Here is a 27,477-nt window from a genome sequence, read left to right on the forward strand (position 1 = left end):
CATTTTTATGTTGTGCTTGATTTAATCTTGAAGGATAGAAAAAAACAAATAGAAGGAACAATAAAGATAAGAACAGAAAATAATATCGGAGTAGAGAAACATTTAATACAGAAGATCTACACAGTACAAAGATTAGTTCATTAAAAAGGTTAATAAATTTGACAAGCCTCTGATGAAATTGGTCAGGAAAAAGAGAGAAGTCACAAAAAATAATATTAAGAGTGAATGGATGGCTGTACACATTGAAATTAAAACAAGGAGATATTATGAAGAAATTTTTGCCCAGAAATATAAAAAGATATAACAGACAAATTCCTGGAAACACAAAATTGACTCCAGAAGATGCGGAAAACATGAATATTACTGTATAGCCAGTAAAATCAGTAGTTAAACAGAGGAGACTATCACTTGCCGACATGGCAGAGCAACTAGTATAGCTTATCTTATCACTGAAAACAGCTGGAAAACAAAAGTAAATATATGAAACAGTGTTTCTAAGCATTGAAGAACAGAAATCATAAGACCATAGTCACTGAGATAAAGGAAAGACACTAGGTGAGCCCTTCTATTTTCCCAGTTTTTTGTCTGGGACAGATTCTTACTACCACACAGAGGTGGGGAAACCACAGATACACGGTCTTGCTAACCTTTTAGAGGCAGAGATTGGAGTGTGTGGCTATCTTAAGCACCTGGATGGAATCTGCAAGACCGGGTTCCAGAGAAGAGGAAGCTGCACAGAGGATAGGCACCAAAATCTCTGTGAGGATTTACCATGAATCTTTGGCTGGAGGTTAGCTAGGCTTGTGTAAGGTAAGATTCCATGAAACCTACCAGGGATCTACTATATGGCTAAACAGTGATGCTAGAGGTTGTGTATTACTGAGAGATGTTGGTGTTCTGGCCCAATCAGTGAGTAAATAAAAGATAAATATACGTAATAGCCAATGTATGTTATATCCATATACTTTGAATATAGCATGCACCTCCCTCCCACCTTCCCTTCCTCCCTCTCTCCCTTCCTTCCTCTCTCCTCTTTCTTTTTCTCTCTCTATAACTATCTTTATATATATACATACATATATATATATATGTATGTGTATATATAAAATAACTTGTCTACATGAAATTGTCCTGCTAGAATAATTCCTAGGACCAGAACTATCCATCATTTATCCAGTCCTACAATTGTGAAATTAACATAAAGTTGCAAATTAATGGGTAAGGAATCACCACCTGATTTCTGAATCTAATATTCTAGTACTAAGCCAAAGTAGAGGAAGTTGGAATTCTTAGACTAGTCAAATTATTTAAAAATTGATCTAGGTTTGGCAGTTCTCCAAACTGATTTTCTAATGAACTTTCAGCTTTAATTTTTGACAATTAGGATTTTGAGAGAAAATTATTTAACTTTTTACTTTTGCATTAAATATCATATTTTTACTATGTACAAAATCCTTTGATACAGAGTTAAAAACTTTGAAAACTTTTAAAAATCAAGAACAAAAGGAAATTAGATATTTTAGTAATAATTTTGAGTGTGTGTAGAAATCTATAATGTTCTTGAATTGAAAACTTCACCCCTAAATATTTTCAAACTTTCAAAATAAAAAAGTAGTCGTTTGTTTTATTTAGAATAATGTTACTTTTAACAATATTAAAAATAGTTTGACATGGTTATATCATACATATTACTAAGACAATGCAAATTATAGGTATAAAGCAAACACAATATTGAATTATTAGCAGTAGAGCAAAAACTAGACCTCATATTATAAAATAGCATTGACCAAATGGCTAAGTGTACTTCACAGCTGTTCGGACTTTTCAAAGGTCCTGCTATCTTTATACTACACAATTTTAGCTTTCTGTGTAACACTGTGTATCTCTGTTTGTTCATGCTGAACAGAGGACAGTTTATGTATGTTTATTCCTAGGATCTAAGCAACTTTACTGGTACTATTTTTTTTTGGGGGGAGGGGGTTCGCTTTCTGTTAGCTCAGATGTTTGCAAGCCTATTTGTGTAGAAAGGGGTCAAAAGGACCATGTGGAAAGGCTTTCCGTGTTGCCTAGAGATATCACAAAGTCGTTCACGATTATTTATTAAATTTAAAAATCCTTATGAGCAGTACTTTCCGTAGAGTGAAGATGTGTATGAGAACCGGGAATACATGGCTTTACCTTTTATTGGATGGCCATCTTCTGAATGAACTTGCCTTTTTATTTGACAAGGTATTTGTCTTCTCAGCTGTAGCATAACAAGGTCTTCCAAAATCCATACATCTAATAAATAGGATACATATTATGAGAATTTTCAGTTATGAGTTGTGTCAGTCTCCTATATATTTGACTCATCTTTTTCATTTTTAGCTCTGAAAAGAAACCAGTATCCCAACATATCACTTAAAAATAGTAACATATGACAGTTGCCACATACATTGATTAAGAATTTATTATCAATATTTGGAATTTATCTATAAATTTTAGATGTAAATTTTTTTTGACTTAAACTTCATTCTAAGTGAAAAATTACATTTATAGGGTATGATAGCTTGTTTTCTTGTATGATTTAAAAATTTTGTCTTTTGATCTTATGTTCGGAACTTAATCTCTGATAATTTTGTGACACCTGAACTAAGTGTGTATTCCTCCAGATAGGAGATATTGTTTCCTTTGGGCAAGCATCCTGGGAAATTATTTACCAAGTAATGCCTTAATTCCTTGTCTTGGTTTTCTTGGACCCCACAGGTAACTTAAGTTTGAACCCCAAACCTGCAGTTTTGAATATTTTTCTCCCAAACCCAGACAAAGGCCAAGAAATTTTTTTGACCCTTCTTTTTGTCAGGAGATAAATATTTTCTAGACACCCTCTTCTGTCCCAGCCTGAGGGTCTAACATTTTTTTTTTTTAATCAGAATATGCCTCTTCCTTCCTTCCTTCCTTCCTTCCTTCCTTCCTTCCTTCCTTCCTTCCTTCCTTCCTTCCTTCCTTCCTTTCCTCCTCCTCCTCCTCCTCCTCCTCCTCCTCCTCCTCCTCCTCCTCCTCCTCCTCCTCCTTCTTCTTCTTCTTCTCCTTCTTCTTCTTCTTCTACTCTCTCTCTCTCTCTCTCTCTTCCTTTCAAGTTTATTGGGGTAACATTGATTAATACATACAATTATATAATTTTCAGGTGTATATTATAATTTGACATCTATATATTCTATTGTGTGATTACCACCTAGTGTCCAGTTTCCTTCAGCTACCTCATCTGTCTACCTCATCCCTCTACCTCATCCCTCCTCCCCCTCATCCCTCCTCCCCCACCCTCTACCCTCTGGTAACCACTAGTCCATTGTCCATGTCTCTGATTCTCTGTTTGTCCTGTTGATTTGTTGCTTTTAGGTTTATATCCCACATATAAGTGATATCATGTGATTATCAACTTTTTCAGTCTGGCTTATGTCACTTAGCATGATTATCTCAAGGTCCATCCATGTTGTTGCAAATGGCAGTTTTTCATCTCTTCTTATGGCAGAGTAATATTCCATTATATATATGTACCACAGCTTTTTTAGCCAATCATCTATCGTAGGACACTTCGATTGCTTCCATGTCCTGGCCACTGTGGATAGCGCTATTATGAACATCGGTATGCAAATATCTTTTCAGATATGGGTTTTCAAGTCTTTGGGGTAAATACCCAATAGAAGGATTGCTGGATCATATGATATGTCAATTCTTAGTTTTTTGAGGAACCTCAATACTGTTTTCCATAGTGGCTATACCAATTTGCAGTCCCACCAGCAGTGTATGAAGGTTCCTTTTTCTCTGCATCCTCTCCAACATTTCTTATTACTTGTTCTGTTGATTATAGCGATTCTAACAGGTGTGGATGATATATCATTGTGGTTTTGATTTGCATTTCCTGAGAGTCCAACATTTTAACTCACCACCTTGCAAGTATCTAAGTAACACTCAGGTTTCTCTACATTCCTAGGTTCAGCAAATGCCCTCAGGGGAAGATTTTATTTCAGTCTTTGTTTATACTGCAATTAACTACTTCCTCTTCCTGATTAGACCCTCAGGTAGTGTGAGTTCTCCAACTTTATTATTCTTCAAGAATTGTTTAATAATTTTTTAAAAGAATTTTAAAATTATTTTTTTAACTTTGTGTTTTTGAATAAATTTTAGTGCCAGATTTTCAATTTCCATTGAAATACCTATTAATTTTTTTGAATTTGATTAAATTAGTAAATTCATTTGAGAATATGGAAAATTTTACACTATCGATTCTACCAGTGTATGAATATTTATAGAAATCTTTTCAATTTCTCTCAGTAACATAGTTTTGTAGTATTACATAAAAGTCATACTCACCTTTTGTTAGATTTATTCCTACATATTTAATTTTTAAGTTGCAAATGTTATCATTTTTAAACTACATTTTGCATTTACATATATAAATGCAAGTGATTTTTACATCCAGCAACCTTGTTAAATTTACTTATTAATTTCATCCATTTATCAATAAACATTTAAATTTTCTATTCACAGTGATGTTTTTCAGTTCTTATATGTACTATTTTTTTCTCTTTTACTATTTAATGCATAGTGAATAGATATAGTTTTAGCAAACACCCTAGTTTTTGCTAAACTCTGAGATTAGCTTTCAATATTTTACCAGCAAATTTTGTTTGCTATAGGGTTTTTGTAGATATCCATTATCAGTCCCAGTCTATTGCTTATGTGCTAAGAGTTTTTGTAGTGATTTCTGATGGATTAGACATAAGTATTAAAGAGAGAGAGTGGTCATGTATAATGCTAAGATTTTTGGTCTAGACAGTTGGAAGGATGGTTCACTTCTATACCATCTCATCTTTTTTAATCCTCTTTTCTCATTGCTTTTTAAAAATTTTTCATTACTTAATGCTTGTTTATATTCTTTCAATGATGGGTTAGTGGGCTTTAGGTTGAAGCAATAATAAACCTATGTGTTCAACTCAACATGTTTATTCATAAGTCCATGTAGTTATTTTGATAAATTAATTTTACTTATTTTGATTTGTGGAAAGGAAACACTTTTGGAATTTCACCGGAATGTGATACTTTATTTTTTTCAAAAAAGCGATGGAAAATAAATGTCCTTGACCAAAACAATGTGGCTCATGTCCATATAATACATGTGATTTAATTAGAATTTCCTTATTGTCTTTGGTTTCCATGGAGAGAGATTATTTTTTACCCTTGTACCACTGCCAAAATGATATCCACGAATTAACTTATCTGTAATTAAAGTAATCCACTTAGGTATTTTGGAATGACTGATGGCAATCACCCAAGAACTTTTAGGTGCCCCCAAAAAGATACCGCATACCACGCACAATTCCACAAAGAATTGGAAAAGGTCCAACTAATCGGAGCAGATATTTAATGTTTCTCATTGAGAAAGAAGAGAAGGATCCATCATAAGTGATGGATAAATATATAAATTGTCATAATCAGAATTTTGTTAATTAGCTTTGTTTCCTGTTTGAGAATGGCAAATCAGAGTTTTATACTATTATTGGCCAGTCACTGCTTTTTTTTTTTTTGTAGAAGAATAACAAAACTTAAATAAATATTTTTTTAGGTGTATCCCATACCTCCCTGTCCCTTCCACAGCCAAAAATGATTAGCTAAAAAATATTTAGAAAAAAATAAACTACCATACGTTTAAAAGCTATATAGTATAAAATTTTCTGTATATAAAAATCTGAAGACTTTAATAAGAGTAATTTGGTCAGCCAGATGCATTAATTGAGGATCAATGTGATGATGATTTTAAGTCAATATGATGACTTTATGTTGAGAACCAGATGCCTTCTGAATAAATTTTAAAATATAAAATTCTGTAAATAAAAAAGTACACTCAATCACATTTTAATTCTTTTTAAGTTGTTGATACACATGAAAATTATCAGAGAACCAGAATGTTCAAGATTTATCCTCCCCAAGACTCATTTCATAAGTGAGTTTTAAATAATTCGTGTGGCCTATTTCGGTGGCAGTGTGGAATTTTGTTTGTATCTCCTGTTGTCACGCTTCTCAAATTGGAGTAACTGAATCCCTGGGACCCATGCCAGGTTGCTGGTGGTTGATACCCCAGGATGAACAAGGTGAAACTTCCTAGAACATCCATCTTAGAATTTTTGCAATGACTCTATATTTAAGCAGATATATTTTCATGTGTAACATAAAATATGCACAAAGGAGATGAAAGAAATTTCTACTTGCCACAGGTTCCTTGGGGCTGTACCTTAACCAACACCCTAGATATTCTACCTCCTTTACTATCCGAATACTGCGATATAAATATTTGAGCAGCTGATGTTGAAGTCTTCAGGAAAGTTCCGTTGATGCTGGCCTATTCTTTATAGATCTTTGTCATCTCTGTAATCATGTATAGCAGGGTTGGCTTCTGCAGTGTGAGATGGTCCTTGCTTAACTGGCGGGATCCAGCCACACACAGTACTCAGTTTCCACAAACAGCATTGACTTACGTGAGGAGCTGAGCAGTCAGTCCCAAACCAAACTACACAATTGATGAAATTTGTTTTCCTTTTACGTTGCCCTCAACTTCTACATTCTTGACCTTTCCTGGCTCACTCTCTCCAACTGCTTTCTAAACTTCCCCTCTCATATAAACAGAAGAGAATTTGATATGAACCTTCAGAGTGTGATTAATTGACTCCACTTTACATGGGTGTGAATGAACTTCAGTCACATGCATTATCTTAACTAAACATCTTCACTCAAGCCTTTAGTTTTATCTCTAATGGAAGGATTTGAATCCATTAAAATGCCAGCCTCAGTAACAATGGGATAAGATAATTAAAGGGTGGGAAGCCCTCGAACTAATTGTATATCTTTGTAAGTTATTCCATTTAATGATACTGAGAGAAAGTAAGGTAGCCTAAAGGAACAGTACCGCATAGTCTCTTTGCTTACCTACCCTCCTTTAGTAAAACTGAGGCTAATAGTCACCCATCGGTTGTAGGAGCAAAATTTTCCTGGAGTTTCTGGGAGCAGAAAAGAGCATATCCTATTGTTAGCATTTCCTTCCAAGATTAGAACAGGTGTCCAGTGCACATCTGTTCCTTCTAGATACTCTGCCTACCATTGCTCCCTGTAAAGAGAGTTCAAGATCAAACAGCTTGAATCTCCTGTGCATTCTGACATCATGACATTTTGGTAATCATCACTGAATAGTAATTTTTATAGAAACACTGCTCTTCTGATATCCTGGAGTATCTATGTTTTTTGTATTACTTTGATCTATAAAAAAATAAATTCTTATTAAAAGAGGTACGGCAGTTATATATATATATATGAAAGATAATTTATCTTTATATGTTTATAATATAATTTATCTGTTTATATGTTTATATTTCCCACTGGACTGTTTTAAGTCATGGACTGTGTTTTTCTTTTTTTTTTTTTAATCTCTTTGCATCCTCAGTGCCTAGTAGAGTACTTGGCACAGAGTGGGTACTCAATAAATATGCAATGAATTAATTAATTAATGAGAAAGTGAATAAATAAATTTGTCTTGGGTCTATATATAACTTTAACCTCTATAGGAAGGAGTACGTATAGAATAATTCTCCAATGAGTTTTATGTAACACCAAAATATATTCTACAGTATTTGGCAGCATAATTTATGCTACTGGAATAAGATACTGGCCTAGGCAAAAATCATCTCATTTAGTAACAAAAATTTAGGACTTAGATCATAAGTAAATACTAATTTTTTAGCTGAGCTCCTATTTGAGGGATGTTTTTAGGAGTCCCACAAAAAATGTCAAACTAGCTTTTCTTATTTATGACTTAACTTGTATTAAAGAAAGCACAGTAGCCCTTTATTATTTACCACACAGGCTTATAGTCCTCTTTGGCCTATATCTAGTTCCGCTCTACCCATCTAATTTAATATCCTTTCACTTTCTACATGCAGCATTTCTCCATCCAGACCATCTCAATAATCTCCATTTCCATCTCAATAATCTTCTATTATTCAACAGACTGGATTCTTTATGGTCTTCAATCTGTTCAGTTCTCCCCTTTTAACAACTCTTCCTTCATCTTTCCTTAGACCTACTCAGTCATCTTCTACCCATCTTCAGGGTCCATCTCAAGTCCTTCCTCCATCATGAATTGTTTTCTGATTACTGTTACCAAATGATTTTCTACTCATTCTTTTCCTGAGTTTCTAGTACTCATATTGTTAGTTCTACAATTGCAATCTTATCTTATTTCTACTTGCTCTATGTTTTCTCCCCAAATGTAAACTCTTTAAGGGCAACAATTATATGGAAACTTCTGAATCCTTCACAATACCAAATAAAATGCTAAGCACATAAAAAGATGCTCAGATAAAAGCAACAAAAACAAAAATAAACAAATGAGACTCCATCAAACTAAAAAAACTCTGCACAACAAAAGAAACCAGTAAAAAAAGAAAAGAAAAAAAAAGAAAAAAGAAAAGAAAAAAAGCAATCTATGGAATGAGAGAAAATATTTGCAAATTGTATATCTAATAAGGGCTTCTTATTCAAAACAAGAACAACAACAAAAAAAATACAATTAAAAACTGGGCAGAGGAACTGAATAGACATTCTTTCCATAAGACATGTAGATGCTCAGCATCAGTAATCATCTGAGAAATGCAAATCAAAACAATGAGATATCACCTCACACCTGTTCGAATGCTATTATCAAAAAGACAAAAAATAACTAGTGCTGGCAAGGATGCGGAGAAAACCCATACATGTACACTGTTGGTGGGAATATAAATTGGCACAGCCACTATGAAAAACAGTATGAAGTTTCCTCAAAAAATTAAAAATAGAACTACTGTCTACAGCATGCTACCCTGAACATGCTCAATCTCATCTGATCTCGGAAGCTAAGCAGGGTCCATCCTGGTTAATTCTTGGATAGGAGACCACCAAGGAATACCCGGTGCTATAGTCACTAAAAACAAACAAACAAACAATAAATAGATAAATAAACAAACAAATAAATAAATAAATAGTAAATAATAGAACTACCGTATAACCCAGCATTCTCACCTCTGGGTATATATCCAAAGGAAGTGAAAACACGACATCGAAGAGATATCTGCACTCCCATGTTCATTACAACATTAATCATAACAGTCAAGATCTGGAAACAAATGGAAAATGAATAAGTTCTGAGGATCTAATGTATAATATGGTAACTGTAGTTGATAATGCTGTATAGTATAATTGAAATTTGCTGGGAGAGTAGAACTTAAATGTTCTCACACATACAAAAAGGTAAATAGTGAGGTGATGGATGTGTTTATTAACTAGATGGGGATAATTCTTTCACAACATATATTCATATCAAATCAATCTGATATACACTTTAAATATATTACATTTTTTTAAATTATTATTATGGTGACATTGGTTTACAAAATCCAGTAAGTTTCAAGTGTGCTACTTAACAGTAAGGCATATATATATATTGCATTGTGTGTTCACCGCCCATAGTTAGATTTCTTATTGTCACCGCATATTTGATCCTTTTTACCTCATCTACTTCTCCTCTTCTTTACCCCTCCCCTCTGGTAAGTACTTGTCTATTGTCCATATCCTACAATTGTATTTGTCAACTATATCTCAGTAAAGCTAAAATTTTAAAAAATATGTACTCACCATTATTGCTTCTTTGTTGGCAGAGTCGAGGCTCCTTTCATGTTTCACTAACCTCTTTATTCATATCTTTCACATTCATTTTCAATTATTCGATCTTCTCTAAAAATTAGAATCACTTGTCAAAATCCTTTTTATACCCTGATATATAATGCTATGTCTTAACCAAATGATACTCAAACTTGTCTAAAAGGAAATTTTGTCTTCCTATTTGGAACCTTACTTAACCTTCTGCCCACCAGATGTCAATGCTTCTTTTGGAAACACTTTTCATATTTCTCCTCATGCAAAGAGCACAGTCAGTAGTTTAAAGATCTTCGTAGCTTTAACATTTTGGGGTGATAAATCCAGGAAACTATATGGCCACAATGAAATGGCTAAACAAGAATTATACCAAAGATACCCTTTCTGGAGAGAATATTTCCCCCAACTTTTTATTAGAACTAATAAGTGAAATGAGTAGAAAACTGAAGGACAACCTGTGAGTCTGAAACAGCACTTTTCCAGGTGCAAGAGAGGATGTGAAATTGCTGATGTTGGTTTTTAAAAGTTTAAATTGTAAAGAAAAGGGAAATAGTGCCTGGGATGGCGTTTTTAACTGAAACTAAGACCAAATTCATTGTTTTCAAGCATAAAGCAAGTGGAGGCTCTGGGAATTGCTCTAATTTTAATATAAGACAGACAATTTCCTCATTTTTGCTCATGCCTCTGTTTGCAGTTGTATTGATCTGAGATGTCTATATTTGTGAAAAAATATTTTAACTTCTTTTCTTCTAACTCAGTAATATGATTATTAGCAGTGAGGTCCATCTGTTTAGCAACTGGACTACTATCATACCCATTAGAAAGGTCAATATATTTTTCAGACCCGCATGTAACTTTATACATGGAACCTTCTAATTTATCTTATACTTGTCATACCATGAGGTATCACATTATCGGTAGTTATGAGTATGATGGCAGATTTTGGTTTCTTGACTTAGAACTTAGAATAGTTGTCCAGATATTAAATGATCTCTGCCTATATTGACTGGAGGAAATAGACTAAAGATCTCTCTCTTTCTACTTTTCCTAAGGTAAATGGGAATTGTAAAAGCAGACAGAGCCTCCAGTGTGGTTTCAGGCCACTTCAAAACCTAGCCTTCACATTTTGTATTTTCTAACTGTTCTACTCTTTGAACTGCCTTACCATGTTTTTAAAGAAAGTAGGTCATGATTTTTTTTAACTTTACTTATTAGACTTATACTTTATAGGCACATGACTTAACATCATGAATAGTACCGTGATTAATTACACTCTATGCCATTAATTAAGATATCTATTTTATCTAGGGATTTTGGTGGCAGATGACAAATCCTTGATGAATGATTAATTGGCCAGGAGAAATGTGGGCTCTTAGGGCTAGATTGGTAGAGTCATGGGAAAAAGCCCCAATGCCAAGAAGCTGAAATGAGTCCCCTTCAAAAATTATTTGAAAGATACATATAAATTAGAAAAAATATATAGTCAGTCATACATGTATGCTTCTTTCAGAAGCAGTTGATTTACATACTATTTTAATAGCTACCTTGGATATCTTTTAAACTTTGGTAAGAATGAGAATTAGCATGAGCATTCACACATTGAAAAGGGAGAGGGAAGAGCTTTTTTTGAAATAAAAGCAATTTAGAAGATTAAATTTTAAAACCACTTTATTTAGACACCCTATGAACTTTATGTGAAAATTTAGAATGCCTGAAACAAAGCCTTTTTGTACATAAGTCATCAGAGTTTGATTAATACAGTTGGGAAATTGAAACTTCAGAATCCTTTATATTTATGATAGTTTACTGATTATTAAACTAGAAAAAATATTGCAGTTGTAATTACTTTCATGTATTCGATTTGATTGGTTTATATTAAAAATATTGCAACATTGATTGGTTTATATTAAATATCTATATATCTATATCTATCTATCTATCTATCTATCTATCTCTGTAACAATGTAGAATGTTTTTCACGTTCACTTCTTTGTACAGGAGAAAAAGAACAAGTTCATTTTCTGAAACTGTTCCTGAGATATTTTTCTTGATTCAATGGACTCAACTCGGTATCTTCTGTAATGTGTTTCTAGTGGCTTCATGCTTTTGACTTTTTGATGTCCTTCTTACCAGGCCTTTACATGAACTATATTTGTTCCTGGAGACTTAAGCATGACCACACAGATTTGGTCAAAATAATGAACATTCCTTTAAAGGCTAACTGAGGGAGAAAGGTATTACTCAGCATATTTTTACCACTGATGTAACTTCCTCTTTCTTTTTTCTTTTTTTTTTCTCATATGAAACATCATTCTTAAAGATGGAAAACTCATAAGCTAAAAATGTAAAGCTTTCTCTACATCTGAAGGAAAATTTTGTCATTTAAAATAAAATAGCTCTTACCAGGCAGGACAATCTTCCCAAGTATTACATTCCTGGAACTGTTTGCATTCTTTCCCAGTGAGCTAGAGAGATAGGCCCCAGAACCTATTTATAACAGGCAAGACGAGCTATTACACTATTTGGTGCTGGGTTAAGAATAAAAGCTCCAAGTGATTGGATGGAATTTCTACGTGCCTCTTCCCAACGAGCATCTTTTGCCCTTTTGGGGGAGAGTGCCTGTATGTCAGGTTTGCAAACAGCATGTGCTATGAAAATGGAAACAGCTGGACTGAAACCATACATGGTGAAGTCAAAAAGATGTTCTTTCTTGAGTTGTTACTGAAATATGCTGGGGTTACTTCAGCACTTGAAGAATAAATAGAACTTGAGGCACTCTGGAGGATAATATAAAAGTACGTGAGAGGACTCTGAATTTTCCCAGGCAATATCTCGCAACCAATTATATTTCAGCTTTCACTCTGACTTTAGAAAACATATTCTAGCGGGGTAGGGTCTGAGCCCTTTGCGAGTGCACACAGACTGCTCTGCTCGTTTAAAGACAGGAGAGGTTTCTCCTTGGGATTGCCAAGAATTAAAGCACTGAAGCAAAACCCGAGAAACAAAACAACTACCCACCCCCCAGAAAACACAAGAAGATATTGTAAATTATTTGATAACTGATAAACCACACGGAATCATAAAATGTTTGACTTGTGCAGGATACTGAAAGCCCTTAGTCCAAGTTCTTCGTTAGATGAAGAAAACAAGACACAAAAATTAAAATGACCTAATAGCCTAGCCAGCTACAGCAGAACTGCAATCACTTCTCATAGTTCCCAGTCTCCCTGCCCTTCATTGGGAAATGCAAATTAATAGTAAGATTTACAAATGGACAGTGTGCCTCTAAGGTGTTGGAACATTGACGGTCCCTAGACCCATGGAGCGTGTGACCCCTGTAACTGTGTGGTAGCCATAATATAAGCCACAGCTACTTGATATTATAAGTACTAAGGCTCATCTGGTTTGATTACCCCCAGGGAGAATAAAGTAATTGTATTTTTAGGAAAAATTAACCATTTAAATTTAGTCAGCCATTCCAAATAAAGGGAAGATGGTGTTGGTGCCACAATAAATAGACGAAGATACAGGTTTAGGCAGTTAAGAAACATGACTTATCAGAGGAGATGGTCTTCTGTACATTTTTGGCTTTATTTCTTTAAAAGCATCAAGATATTCTCTTTGAGTGATTTAGGCATTTAATGCTATGAGAGTTGTTCTGCTTATAGAAACTCTTTTTTTCCAACCCACCTTCATAGCTAAAGCTAATTTCCTAGCTGAAATTGTATATGAGAAATATCCTTCCTCTGTATAAGAGTGTTTCTTTAAATCGATGTTTTGAGCTCTCCTGCAGACATAAAGACATGTCTGTGTGGCTTTCAGCAGCCCCGAAGCATGTCGGTATGGAGGACAGTGCTCGTTATCGATAGCCTCTTGTTTTCATGCCAGGGCACAAGAGCAGGGAGAAACTTTCTTCTAATTCAACACTGCCACGCCATTAAACCTACATTAGAAAACAGTTATTGAATCTAGATCACTTTGTGTTGTGAATTTGAGACTTTAGTCTGAGTTGTTTCTGTGCTCTTTTTTTTTCAGTACCCAAACAGCAAACATCTTTAGAATGAAAGAGAAAAAAAAATCTAGATCAACCTTTTTTGATTATTCTGGGTTTTATGTTGGCAGATTTTTAGTGGCTCAAATAAAATAAAACACATAAAAGTTAAAGATAGGATTATAGTGACTTTAAATATTACCCTTATAGGTTTATTTTCATTAATAGTATTAAAATGTGTAAAGGGATAAATATGTTAGAGGAAATTATGATAATGGCACAAGTATTACATTAGCCACTGACATGAGTATGCACATTGATTTCTCACATGATTTTCTCAACTTTATAGGAGTAACTATTATTATTATTATTATTATTATTATTTCTATTATTAAAGGTTAAAATTAAGGCTGAAAAAATCATGCAACTACTAAGTGGCAAAGGCGCAGATCTTAATGACTCCAGAATATATGCTTCTGACCTCCAAGTTCTACTACTTGAAATGAAAGTGATATTTTTTATTGTACCATAAAAATGCTAAGTAGATTACTTTACTGGTTGTATGCTAAGCTTATCAGGATTTGATTGGTTTTGTTTGGTTAGGTTCTTTTTTCTTTTTTTTTATGAAAAATCTTGGAAGACAAACTATCCTATGTTGTTTTTGAAGAAAGATCAGAACAAAGTTGGCTGTCAGCAACTGGCAAGCATCAGTGACTCATGTGAGAAAGACTATTGTCTTCCGTGATAGACCTAGTGCTGGGCTAAGAGCCCAGCAACAGGAATCTGCCATATCCTGGCTGTTAGATTTATGTAAACGATATTACTGGAATATATTGTCTCATTGTCTACAGTTCCTTTCTAGCTTTGGAATTCTATAATTCTCTAACAGAACCTTCTAGTTGAAGAGCTGGCATTGTTAATTTAAAGGCATGTGTAGTTTAAATCACAAGAAAAAATAATAATGTCCATATGTAACTAAACTCACACTCAAAAGTATCATATTCCATTGAAACAATTTATCAGAAAAGTAGTACCAACAAATTGATAGTAAAATGCTTAAAGTAAAATATTAAAGTGAAACTATAGTAATGTGTAATATGAGGCATTCAGATCACTGGGGAAAACATACATGGTGTGCTTTTTTGATAGATTTTTTGAACTTCTTTCCTCCATAGTTGTCTTCTTATGGCAATCTTAGGGCAGAGCCAAAAGAGCAGAAATTGTTTAGAGTATACTGACCCTAAAGGTGTTCGCCTCCAGAGGTACCTCTTTTTTGCCCTTATTCATAAGAGAATTTGAGGTTATAAATAGATTATAACTTTTAGAAGATAAAAGTGAGTAGAGACAATTTATAAAAGAAGGATATCGTATTTCATTCTCTATAACACAGAAATACAAAGAATCGCACAGAAACATACATACAAATTTTCTCAAAACATCTAGATTTTTTTTACATCTTCAGACTTCAGACTGCTAAGAGTGTTTTAGGATATCTCCTGCTAACCAATCGAGTTAGAAAATTCCTGATTCTGTTAGCTAAATAAGCATCTCGTGACTGAGCTAAGTAGATAGCTTTTTAAAGTATTGACACTATGCAATTTTTCTGCTAAGTGTCACATTGAACTTCTGGAGATCTCGCCCATTCACCCAACAGTAATATCTTAATGAGGGAAGCTTGTTCCTACAAAGAAAACTCAGAATAGGTTTGAAAATAATAATATTATGTGTGGGTTGTACTGGGTATACTCACTAAGATTTCTGTATACATTTTGTTTTTAGGACGGGAAATTTCTATTTAGTCTATGGCTTTGTGTGTGACTGTGAGCCAGTTTCTTATTCAGAAGCCGACGATGACATATTTTTTCTATCTTGATTATTTTCTTGGGATTTCTGGCCATCCTGTTTAGGCTCCTGCTGCTCGCAGGTAGGTCCCATCAACATCCAAATGATTGAGAGTTTTAGATCCTCCGTAAGTGCTCACCTGAGATGTCTAGAGTAACTTTTCCTCTTTTACAAACACCCATAGGGTACAGGACCTCAAAAACATAGGCCTAGCCTTTGTAAATATCTCTGTAGAATTTTTTTTCCTAAGGGATTTCTGCCACATTTCCATCAAGCCTTTTTAAAAATATGAATTTCTTTTCACATCTGAGACTAATTTTGCTCATTGTAGATAAATATTATTTAAGAAGAAATTATTTTGTATATAAAAATAGTAAAAATGGAAAAAGCATAAACATACCTTTATCACAGGAAAGATTTTCAGATAAACATTTTTATCCCTTATCCCCTGTACTATATAAGAAAAATTTTTATAATATGCAAGTCTGAAGACTTATTGCTCTGGCCTTGCATTGTGTATCCCCTTCCCCAAATCCATATGTTGAAACCCTAATCCCCAGTATGATGATATTTGAAGTCGGAGCCTTTGGGAGATAATTAGGTTTAATTATCCTCATCCATGAGGGTGAGATTAGTGCTTTTATAAGAAGAGACACCAAAGAGCTTGCTCTCTTTCTCTCCCCACCCTGTGAGGACACAAGGAGATGGTACCCAACTACAAGCCATAAACAGCTCTCATCAGAACCTGGACCCTACTGGACCTTGATCTTGGATTTTCCAGTCTTCAGAACTGTGAGATAATTAATCATTGTTTAAGCCACCCAATCTATGGTATTTTTTCATGGCAGTCTAGATCATCATATAGCATATATAAATATAAATATGATTAGTCGGTTTGATTTGTAAAGTAGCTAAACTTAGTTATCCATTAAAAATCCAGTTACAGTTAACTGCACCAAACATTAAAAGTTTCTATCTATATGAAAATTTAACCATATTTTGTCCCAGAAAACTCTCAGGTTTCTCTTATAGCCTAAGAGACTTCTTTTGAAGTCTAATAGTTTATAGACTTTCTTGGATTTTTTATGTAGACAGTCATGTCTTTTACAAATAAAGTTTTGTTTTTATCTTTATGACCTAAGACATTGTATTTACTTTTCTTGTGTTTCTTGTGTTATTGAACTGGCTAGCATACCCAATGTATTGTTCAATAAAAGAGATAGTGGAAAGTGTCCTTGTATGATATTTGCTGGAAGTCTTGATAGAAATCCTTTATCTGCTTAAGTATGATTCTTTTCTATTCTTGTTTTCTACACGAAAGAGTATTGAATTAATTTTTATCACTTTTTGGGAATATTCTATATTTATTATTTAAGGGATATATTACATTGGTTTGCATTTAAGATAAATTATCACCTTTTTTTGGTAGGATTAGGTTTTTCTGTGAGGGGCATACAGTAGCTTTGATCAGGTGGACGTTTCTTTCTTTTTTATGTGAGTTCAGATAGATGGTACAGGACTGGAAAAGATTGCCACAGAATCATGGACCCAGATTTCTTCTGCTTTTTCCTGTGCTTTTTGTATCCCTCATTCATTATGGTTAAAGATGGCCTCTGTAATTCCAAATTTTTCATGTACATTCTAGCCAGTTTGAAGTACTACGGGGAAGAGGAAGCAAAGGCTACATTTTATAAAGACATACTTTTTAAAATGATACTCCATTGGCCATGACTTACTCACATGGACACTCTAAACTATTAGAGAAGCCCATTTAATCAATTTCTGCTCCGTATTCTATTTTATTTTGATATTTTCTATTATGTATGGGCTAGCTTTTTCAGTCAAATGTTTAAAATTTTTAACTCTTTTATACTTAATCTTTCCAGTTTCTTAATAAAATTGAGAGCTATAAACAAATGTTCCTTGAAAATCACTTAGATATATCTCACAAGTTTGATATGTAATACAATTGTCATTCAGTTCTATATATTTTATAATATTGATTTATAAGTTCCACTTTAACCCAATAAGTAAAGAGTGTATTTTTAAAATTTCTATATAGTTTAAAAATATATTTTTAATATTGGTTTCTTATATAATTGGCCAGAGAGCATGCAATATATAGTATAGATTCTTTAATGTTTATTGAGATGTCCTTGTCATTTAATACATTGTCAAATTTTTCAACTGTCTCTTTTGTCCTTGAAAGAAATGCATATTCTCTATTTATTGGGTCCAGGAGGTCACTTGATCAGTTAGAATATCCTTACTAGTATTAACTTTTATCTGCTTTTACTTGCTCAATTTCTCCATACTTCTGTTAGAAGTATGTTTGAGTTTCCCATTAATTATGGATTTGTTCATTTTTCCTTGTATTTCTGAAATTTTTTCTTATATATGTCTTTATTCACGTATTATTAATTATTGTATTACTGTGATTTTTCTATTAATTTTTACTTTAAATTTTAACGTGCCTCTCATTAATATTGCTAATTTAGCTTTTTATCTTCATTTGCCCTTTTTATATTTTTGTACCCCTTTGTTGTCAAATTCTGTGTTCTTTGTTTTTGGTGTGTTTCTTAAACAGAGTTAGCTAGATTTCAAAAAAACAATTTAATAATTTCTTTTTTTAATATATCAGTTTGATATAATTTATTATGTTTACTGATTTATAACATCTTAGTATGATTTTATTTTTCAACATTTTATTTGCTTATTTTTCCTCTTCTGTATTTTATTTGATTTAATCTTTTAGAAAATTGACCTTTATTTTCTTTGCTGATTAAAAAGCTATAGATTTCTCTTAATTTAGTGGATACCCATTACATTTTATGCTGGTTATTTAAGAGCATGCATTATTTTAACAAAGTTCAAGATTATTCAAAATGTCTATACTTCTCATGCATAATATGGATCTCATTATGTTTTTAATTATTCACACAACACTCAATCTCCTATTATTCTCATTAACTATTACATAGAATTTTACCTGTCATTTTGAAAGTAGCAATTTCTCAAGCTTTTTTGGTCTAAAATTTTTAGAAAGCCTTTATTTTTGAATGATAGTTTAATTAAATGTAGAATTCTAATTAGAAGTTATTTCATCTCAGTACTTGGATGATATTACTTCACTGTATTATGTAATCTGTTATTACGGATAAGATTTGTTCTTTTTCCCTTTTTTTTTTTTAAAAAAATTGTATTTTGATGCACTATATGTAACTTTCTTCTAATGTATCTAGATGTAAATTTATCTCTAGTGTTCTTACATTTTACCTGATGTACACTTTAATCTTAGAACCCATATATTTTTATCTAGTAAATTCTACATCAATTATCCTTTAATCAGTAATCCTGGTTCTCATAGTGACAACTCATTGGTTAGTTATGTTCTTTCCATGTGTGTAATTGTGCTAAGTTTGGAATAAAAGTCATTATTCTTTAAGGGTCTATCTTAGTATGAGAATAAGATATACTCTCACATTACCATCATTTGTGGTAGTGTTTAAAATAATGACCGTAATGAATGATGCCTCTCAGTATCCATGCCTTTAAGTAGTCCCTTTCACCTGACTCTAGGCTTGGACATGTGACCTGCATTATTTATTAGGACATCAGCAAGTGTGATATAAACAGAGTCCGAATATACACTTGTGCTTTGGGTCCAGCCCTATTGGAACCCGATTATAAAGACTCATGGTTTAGCCTGAGATGATCCCAGATGACCCTCTAGTTGAATGCAGACACAGGTGAAACCAGAAGAACCATCAAGCCAACACTCAGAATTATGAAAAATAAGTTCTTATTGTTTTAAGCCACTAAGGTTTAGAATGTTTTCTTATACAGCAATAGTTAACTGATGCGATGTCTGAGTTTTAACCCCTCTTGCCCCAAGAATAATCTCCAAATTACCTATAGATTTTTATACCTAGTTGATATGATGGCATACAAAACAAACTTTTCAGTCCTTTGTTCCTTATGTTTAGTTATTCCTAGAATGAAGTCATAGCATTCTGGTGTACAATTAATCAGATTTACAGAACTTATATAGGGCTCCAGGGTCTCAATTTGAATAAAAAGTAAGAACAGTTTAAACATATAAATAAAACAGGCTTTCTTTAGGGCTGAGAAAAAAATTAAGATAGTGTTGTTTTGGTGGAACAGTGTTCATTTGAAAATCCTAGAGCTCTGAAAAAATAAGAGGATGTTGGTGAGTGAAATTAAAGCTATGAATCATGATTACTGTCATGATTTTTCTCCTCAATGGAATTTAGATGGAAAATTAAAATTTTACATGGAAGAGACACATGGTTGCTTCTCATACTTATGCAAAGAGCTTTTAAGTCATGCTTCCTTGGAAGCCATGTGTCTAGCCCAACAATGAAACTTTGAGTTAGTCATTGTCTGGCCTTAAGTCAGGCAGGGTAGATTTCACAGTCTAAAAGTGAACAGTCTCCTCATAGAGTTTAGATAGAGCAACTGCAAAGGGTTTTCCAGGTTGCCTTAAGGACATAGAAAACTCCTTTGAAAAAGATCACTTCTTTATTTTTTATTAACAGTGAGTCTACTTTTCTTTGGTTTAGGATTCTTCCAATTTGAAGCTAGACAATGTATTACAGCAGGGGTCCCCAACCCCTAGGCCACAGACTGGTACCAGTCCATGGCCTGTTAGGAACTGGGCCACACAGCAGGAGGTGAATGGTAGGACAGTGAGCAAAGCTTCATCTATATTTGGAGCCTCTCCCTGGCTCTAGCATCACTGCCTCAAATCATCAGGCATTAGATTCTCATAGGAGCACTGGTCCTTGGTACCAAAAAGGTTGGGAACTGAGCTGTAAAAGAACTGAGTCAACCTAATCAGGACATGTTGATGGTTGCCAGATGGGAGGGGGTTTAGAAGGATGGGTGGGAAAAGGTAAAGGGATTAAGATGTACAAATTTCAGATTATAAAAACAGTCATAGGAATATGAAATACAGCATAAGAGATATAGTTGAAAATATTGTAATAACTATGTATTCTGTCAGATGGGTACTAGATTTATTGGAGTGATCACTTCAATGTTATAGAAATATATAAATGACTAATCACTATGTTGTACACCTAAAATGAATATAATATTGTATCTCAACTGTAATTGAAAAATAACATATTGAAGGAACAGAGTAAACTTAATCAGGACTGTTAAAGAGAAAAGCCATTTTTACTAATCAACCTGATGAAGTCCTAAAAATCTGTTTAAGGGATATAGAAGCTAAACTAATAGTTATGGCAAGTTAGCCAAAAGTCTTTTATTTTAAAGAAATACTTTTATATGAAAACTTAAACTAGGAAAATCAAGATTATCTTCCTAATAAATTCACAGAAAACAATTAAAGCAAAATAAAAAATTTAAGAAGAACTGGACACATCCTTATAATCAGAGGGTAAATATTCCTACCCTCTTATAGTCAGGAGGTAAATTTGGCCATGATTCTCTTTATTCCCGACAAAGTGAATTGGAATGTAAAAGCTTGCCAGGACACAGGTTGGGAGAAACCATTGTTTGCTCTGAAATGAGTTGGCTTTCACCATGATGGACTATCAAGAAGTTAAGCTTTCGTGTGGTTTAAGTATTGTAGCTATGTTAGAGTGGATGTGTCTTCTATACCAGCCAACCAACCGCCACCCTCACTTGCCACAACTTCCTTTTCTAAACTGCATGATTTGGGTTACAGAATCCTCTCACATTATAACCTCTAAATTGGTTATGAAAATAATGTTGGTAGCGAATACCCTTTACACACTCAAGAAAAAAAAGTAGATTTTATACCAAACCTAGCACTAGGTATTTCAGTAGGTTGGTAGAATGACATTTTCTTTCTAAGACTACTAGCTGAACAACAGTACAAAATACAGAAAGTGAATATCCGTACATCTACCCTATCCTCGTATCTTTCCGTATAAAGATGTTTTATAATTAACTAATTTTTCTAATTTATTTATTAATATGGAATTAGAGTTATAAAAATATAATATAAACTTTGAAAGAGGGAAGATACAATTTATCATGGACTAGGAGGTGAGGAAATAATGACACAAACCGCGAGTTATGCCTAATCCTTACAAATGAGAAAGAGTCCAGATTATTTCCCTCTGTGCCTTATGAGGGAAAACTCAGAAGAAATATCAGGCATGAAGATACAGGCCAAAATCAAGGATTCAACATAAGTAAAAAAAAGTTAATTATTAAACAAATGTGAACTTCCTTAAGGAAGCTTTCTCTGATTTTCAAATGGGATCAGGTGGTATCTTTTATGTACAAAGCTACAGTTGCCTGTACTTCTCTTTTTGCTCCACTTATGATAATGGAAATTTAAAAATAATTGGTTGGTTATCATTTGCCTTCTGCATAAAATTAAAACTCAATGAGGGCAAGGATCTGTATTCATTAATACCTAGCAGTTGGTCAATTATCTATTTATGAAATGAATGAATTCCTGTATAGAAGATTTGAAACAACTCCTCAGAGTATGGACAGATAGATAATCCTTCAAAAATTGTAGAGTTGTTGATCTCATAGTATCGTTGTCGATCTCATAGGAAGAGAGGGTAGGTACTCTGCCATTACTAAAGTTAATTTTCTTGATGAATGTAGAAGGCAGCTTTTGGATATAATTCTGTAGGTACTAGGATTTCAAAAGAAGGCTAGTTCCCTTAAGGAGCCTAGATCGTTTCAATAATTCCTCCTACTTATGGGTCTGCTCTGTTTGGGATCTTGGTTTTCCAGAATAGGCCTAGTGAAAGGCTCAAATGGTAGCTGAAGCACAAATGATCTGCACGGGCTTAAATACCAGTATTCTAAGTCATATTCTTTCTAGCTTAGCAAGTAGAGATACCTCTTATAATCATGATATTTTTTGCTCCAGTACGACAGCTAGAGAAATCATGAGAACATTAATAACTAAGACACTGCAGAAAGTGGTATATAATTGGTTTTTTACCTTCTGGATGGTCTGAGGAAAGACTTCTAGAGGAAGTGACAATTGGGTTTATAGAAGATGAATAGAGTTTACTTGGCAAAAGATGAGTAGAGTTCCTAGACAAATGAAAGAGAATGGGTAATTGCATGAAGATATTGAAATGCATGATAAGTTGGAAGAATCATGTCCTGCTGTCAGGGTTTGGAATGTGTTAGGCACCTAGGGATGGATATAAAATGCTAATATTTAGAGATGAAGTTGGGAATTTTGTTTGAAAGAAGATTTTAAGGAACCTTATCTATCAAAGCAAGCAGTTTGCTTATCATTTATGGGGAACCACTAGAAGTTATAAAGCAGAGAATTTAATAATGAAAATTAATACATTTAAAATTTTTTTCCCATATTCGTATTTTAGGATAACACTGGTGATTACCATTAGAGAATACTATATAACAGCAAGTTTGAGAGTTGCAGCAGTTATGAATGGCTTAAGTAGATTAAGCTAGAGATTGTTGCTGAATGAGAGTTCTAGGAACAAGAAGTATTATTTTCATTAGTGTGACTCTTAAATATGAATGGAGATCAGAGGTCTATAGCAGGTCAAAATAGAAAACTCATTTTGAGTGTGAGGGTTTTGAATTTGAGGAGGTGGCTGGGGGCAGCATTTAGACTTAGAATCAGTACAGAGTAGGGTTTGAGGATGTAGTCATGGATTAAGAATCCATCTCAAATTGATGAAAAAAGAAGCCAGCAAGAAAAGAATGAAGACAGAAGCCTGAGAATTGTATCTCTGGATCTGGATGAGAGGGTGGATCCACACAATAACTGGGTTATGACTGTTGCTCCTAGGCTGCCAACATCTCTCCCTCACTGTGGCCAGCTTTTTTGGTGTGATTAAATAGTATGTGAATGTATGTGAAGCTAATCTGAGAAGACCTCTCATTAAAAAAATGTGTCTTTACTTCAGCTGTATCATCTTTGGGCACCTTGTCATTGCAGCTTTGAGGAGGGATATCAAAAGGTCATGTTAACCTGTGAGTTTGGCATAAATGTAGAGAAGAGACCAGAGGCATGCGAGCGAGAAGCTCAGACAGAGATGACCAGCAGCCAGACTCCTGTAGAAGAAGAAGTATCCAAGATGACCCTACGCAGACTGCAAAAGCAAGCCGCTTCTAAAAGCCAGTAAGAACATGAGCAGAGATAAAATTTAGTCTATTTGAAGTTAGAATTATATGTGAATACACTTATGATTAAATAAAATGCAAAACATTTGGAAAGGGAAATAAGGTGGGAGTAACTGATTTTTTTTTTAACTACTCGTGATTAGAATCTAAAACGCCAAAATAAATATTCTACAAGGGTATTAACATAACATTTTAATTCAGTGTTTAGATTTAAATATTTGAAGAAGAGTGTCAACTGCTTACTGAATGAATATGAAAAGCAAGAGTTTGCTTTCCTGCACACTATATCAGTTCTGAGCCATAGCAATGGCCATAGCTTAAAAACAAATAAAACAAAAAGCAAAAAGCAAAAACTACTTTCATTATTACTGCCACCATTTTTTTAAATGAAAAGATACCATTTTTATTGTGCATTCCAATTTTGTTAACTTCTTTCTTGTCTTTAACCTAATTAAAGTGTGACAGTTAAATTAGCATCCAAATAAAAGATTGGATCTAAAAAGTGGAAAAAAAAATCCTGGGAATATTAAGGACTTTTTAAGAATATCAGATAAGCGAGCTCATTTGATGATAGAACAAGAAATAGAGTAATAAGCTCAGAAGTTGTTTAGGCTGTAAGTCGATCAAGGTATTGAACTGATTTTGTTGTGCAGGTTAAAATCTCTATCAAGAAAAGACCCAAATTGTTTCATCGCATTGGAATTTTAGTTTACTCATTATGGTTTACAGGGAGTAGTCCAGAAGTTTCCTTGTTATAATGCTGTCTGTCCTAATCAAGGGAATTTGGGAAGGTAGGGACAGGAAGAAACACAGACTGTCTCATTTCAATAAGGCTGCAGAATAGCAAGTGATTCTCTTCCTACAAAAGCACAACCTAAAATATTTTTTCTGAATGTTTGCCATGTGACAGCTGGGACCTTATTGTAGTCCAACTTAATGGGTGTTCTTCATCATCCTGGGAGAAGTTCAGATAACATTATCTTTCAATTATTACCCAAGCAACATCCTATAATTTTGGTATCAGAAATATGATATAGAGTAGAAGAGAGTAAAGATGGAAATTTGACATAAGGCCAACCATTTTTTTCTTAATATAGGATAACCATGTAACTTATTCTCAAACCTGGACAGATTTGAAGGGGTACCCTATTAATAGTTATACCAGGACAGCAGGAGTAAGTAGGGACTATCCACGACAAATGGAGTGGATAGTCAGTTTAGGCACAAAGGATCGTATTTCCAAGTCTAATATATTATTTCTTTAGTTTTTATATATCTTAATAACTAAATATAACTTAAATGCATCTAACCTTTATAAAGTATAAGCTGTTATTCTTTGATACTGTGTATCTTTGTGAGATTATTTGGCATTACATATAGGCCCTGTACCTATGATCTTATCAAGAATAAAAAGTCATGATTTAAAAAAGAATTAAAGCAAATAATTGCAAAATAATCGACCCTAAATAATTCCAAGAGATCACACACATACAGATTTGTATTGTATAAAATGTTTAATTAGTCATCAGGAGAAAGTGGCCTACAAGGAACTGAAGTGCTTCATGAAGGATACACAGTTTAACCTATTCGTAATAACAGATTAAACTTTAAATAAATAACCATCAGAGAAAACAGAAATACATATGGTGACTTTCATTTATGTCTGTGTCTGCCGCTTTAAATGTATTTTAATTAAACCAATTTAAGCTTTACATTCTCTAATTAGAACACAAATATAAGTTCTTCAAAAACTAAAGAAAGTCTTCTAGCATTAAAAGAGGAAGGAGAGTGTATAATTTGTGTTCACCAAACTGGGACCAAAGACCATATTCAGACAAATATAAACCATGGTTCTCTTGGTTACTTCCCGCCCCAACCCCCAATATGAAATTGTTCTGCAATGCCAAGTTGTGTTTCTGAATCTAGTTGCTAATACTACTGCATCCCCTTTGTGCTGTGCTTAATATTTGGAGGAGCATGAACACAGAGCCCTTTAACAGCAAGTCTCCTCTTTGGGAAGGGGTGGTGCAGACCAGCTCTCTGCTTTCCTCCCCTAAATAGTCTTCGGTTAAGGTTTCTCCTCCTCCTTCTCTTCCTCTCCCTGTAGGATGTCTCTTCCATCTCTTCACCATTCTGACCCCTCCTATCTCTTTTTATAGATTTCTTTTTATAGATTTCTTTTTATAAAAATATTTTTATAGAATTTCTTTTATAAGTAGTGTCCTGTTTCTTTTCCCTCTCTACTTCAAGCCTAGTCTATCAATCATTTATCAAATGGGGTGTTCCTGATAAGGAGCAGGAAAATTTGTTCCTTCATTCAACACATTTTTGTTGAGAGTCTACCATATTCCAGATGCAGAGATCAGCAGTGAATGAAAGGGACAAAATTCCCTGCTCTCATAACTCCTAGAGGATAAAAGAAAGTCATTCATTCAGTTTCTTCAAAACGGTGAAATATAGATAACATGCCTTTCTAGTACTAAGATTAGCCACATTGAAGTCATTCTCTGGCGTTCATTTCATATATAAATTACAAATATATTACATATATTTGTAAATGCATAGCAAAGTTTGATAGTAATAATAGGTTAAGTTTACATATGTGTTATATGTGTTTGCGTGTGTCTGTGTGTTGTGTATAATCAGGCAATACATACTCAGTAATTTGCTTTTGTCATTTAATAAATCATGTTTTTTCTTTGCTTTTGTCATCAAAGAAAATATATTTTCATATCAGCACATATAAATTTATTCCATCCTTTTAATGACTGCTTAGGGAACTTGTTTCTGTTGATAGGACATTTAAGGCTGCTTCCAAATGTTCAGTGTTTCAAACAATGCCACATTATTTTCCACATGTCTTTTGCACAGATGTAGGTATTCCTGTGGGATAGCTTCTCAATTGCTAAGTCAAAAGATATGGTTGCATTTTATACAGAACAATACCACCTATTGTAGGATGTACTTCAGCATCCTGAGAAAACAACTGAGAGGAGAAATACGGGATGTGGGAGAAAATTGTTCTTATTTATCCAGGATATGACTGTATTGCAGAAGTCTCTGTTGTCGCCTTAACAATGGAGATTAAATGTGTAAAACACAGGAGCAGATTGTGTACATACAAGGGATGGGATGAGAAAGGATGAAGAAACTAGAATAGTGGAAGTTTTACCTTTATTTTCCCCTTCTATACTAGTTGAATAGTTTATAGCAGGTAGGTATTTATTCCTTTTAAAATTAAATTTTTAAAAATCATATACAAAGAAAACAATATTTTCTCTATATTTTCTTAGTGAAAATCATAAGGCTTCATCTATCCAAGAGAAATGATAGGTCTTATTTATTTTAAATAAAGTTTAATTAAAGAGCTGCTTTTGAAAACTTTAGGATTATAGGAAAGAGTGTCTGAGTAATTGGCTTTTTAAACAGCCAAAAATAGGAAATAAATTTAAATTGCCTCTGAACTGCCACCTCGAATTTTCTTCAGAGCAACAGAACAGTTCCAAATTAAGGGCCGTTATGTAAAACAGAACAAAACAAAACAAAACAAAACAAAACACAGCACACACACACACACACACATACACACACACACACACACACGGAGTTATTAGGAAATCAAAATTAATTGTGTTAAATTAATTGAGTAATTTCCTTCCCTGTATCCCCCACCCTGCTATGTAGGCATGGCCCCTTAGTCCTAATTTACCTTATGGCTTGATTTTATTTTTGTCTTTCTTAGAGAGGTCCAGAAGTCATTTCATAAATAATGAATAAAA

At 33.6% G+C, this 27,477-nt stretch overlaps 1 protein-coding gene and 1 long non-coding RNA gene across 5 annotated transcripts in view; one reads left to right on the top strand and one right to left on the bottom strand.

Moving 5' to 3' along the window:
- LOC107502318 overlaps positions 1-27,477 on the top strand; it is a 211,604-nt gene that overhangs the window by 120,045 nt on the left and 64,082 nt on the right. For 2 of the 4 annotated variants that reach the window (XM_036221779.1, XM_036221777.1), the window contains one exon: positions 23,514-23,696. The exons of the other annotated variants lie outside the window; for them this stretch is intronic. In XM_036221779.1, coding sequence (XP_036077672.1) covers positions 23,514-23,696 — 183 coding nt within the window. The remainder of the gene's footprint in view (positions 1-23,513; positions 23,697-27,477) is intronic. 4 annotated transcript variants of the gene reach the window in all.
- LOC118603012 lies at positions 1,752-12,221 on the bottom strand. The gene is made up of 4 exons (XR_004951105.1): positions 12,124-12,221; positions 9,700-9,798; positions 9,088-9,181; positions 1,752-2,280 (listed from the first exon to the last, which is right to left on the bottom strand). It is a non-coding gene; the product is annotated as an uncharacterized LOC118603012 (long non-coding RNA).

This window comes from Rousettus aegyptiacus, unplaced genomic scaffold, assembly GCF_014176215.1.
Source record: "Rousettus aegyptiacus isolate mRouAeg1 unplaced genomic scaffold, mRouAeg1.p scaffold_m13_p_1, whole genome shotgun sequence".
Classification (NCBI taxonomy): domain Eukaryota; kingdom Metazoa; phylum Chordata; class Mammalia; order Chiroptera; family Pteropodidae; genus Rousettus; species Rousettus aegyptiacus.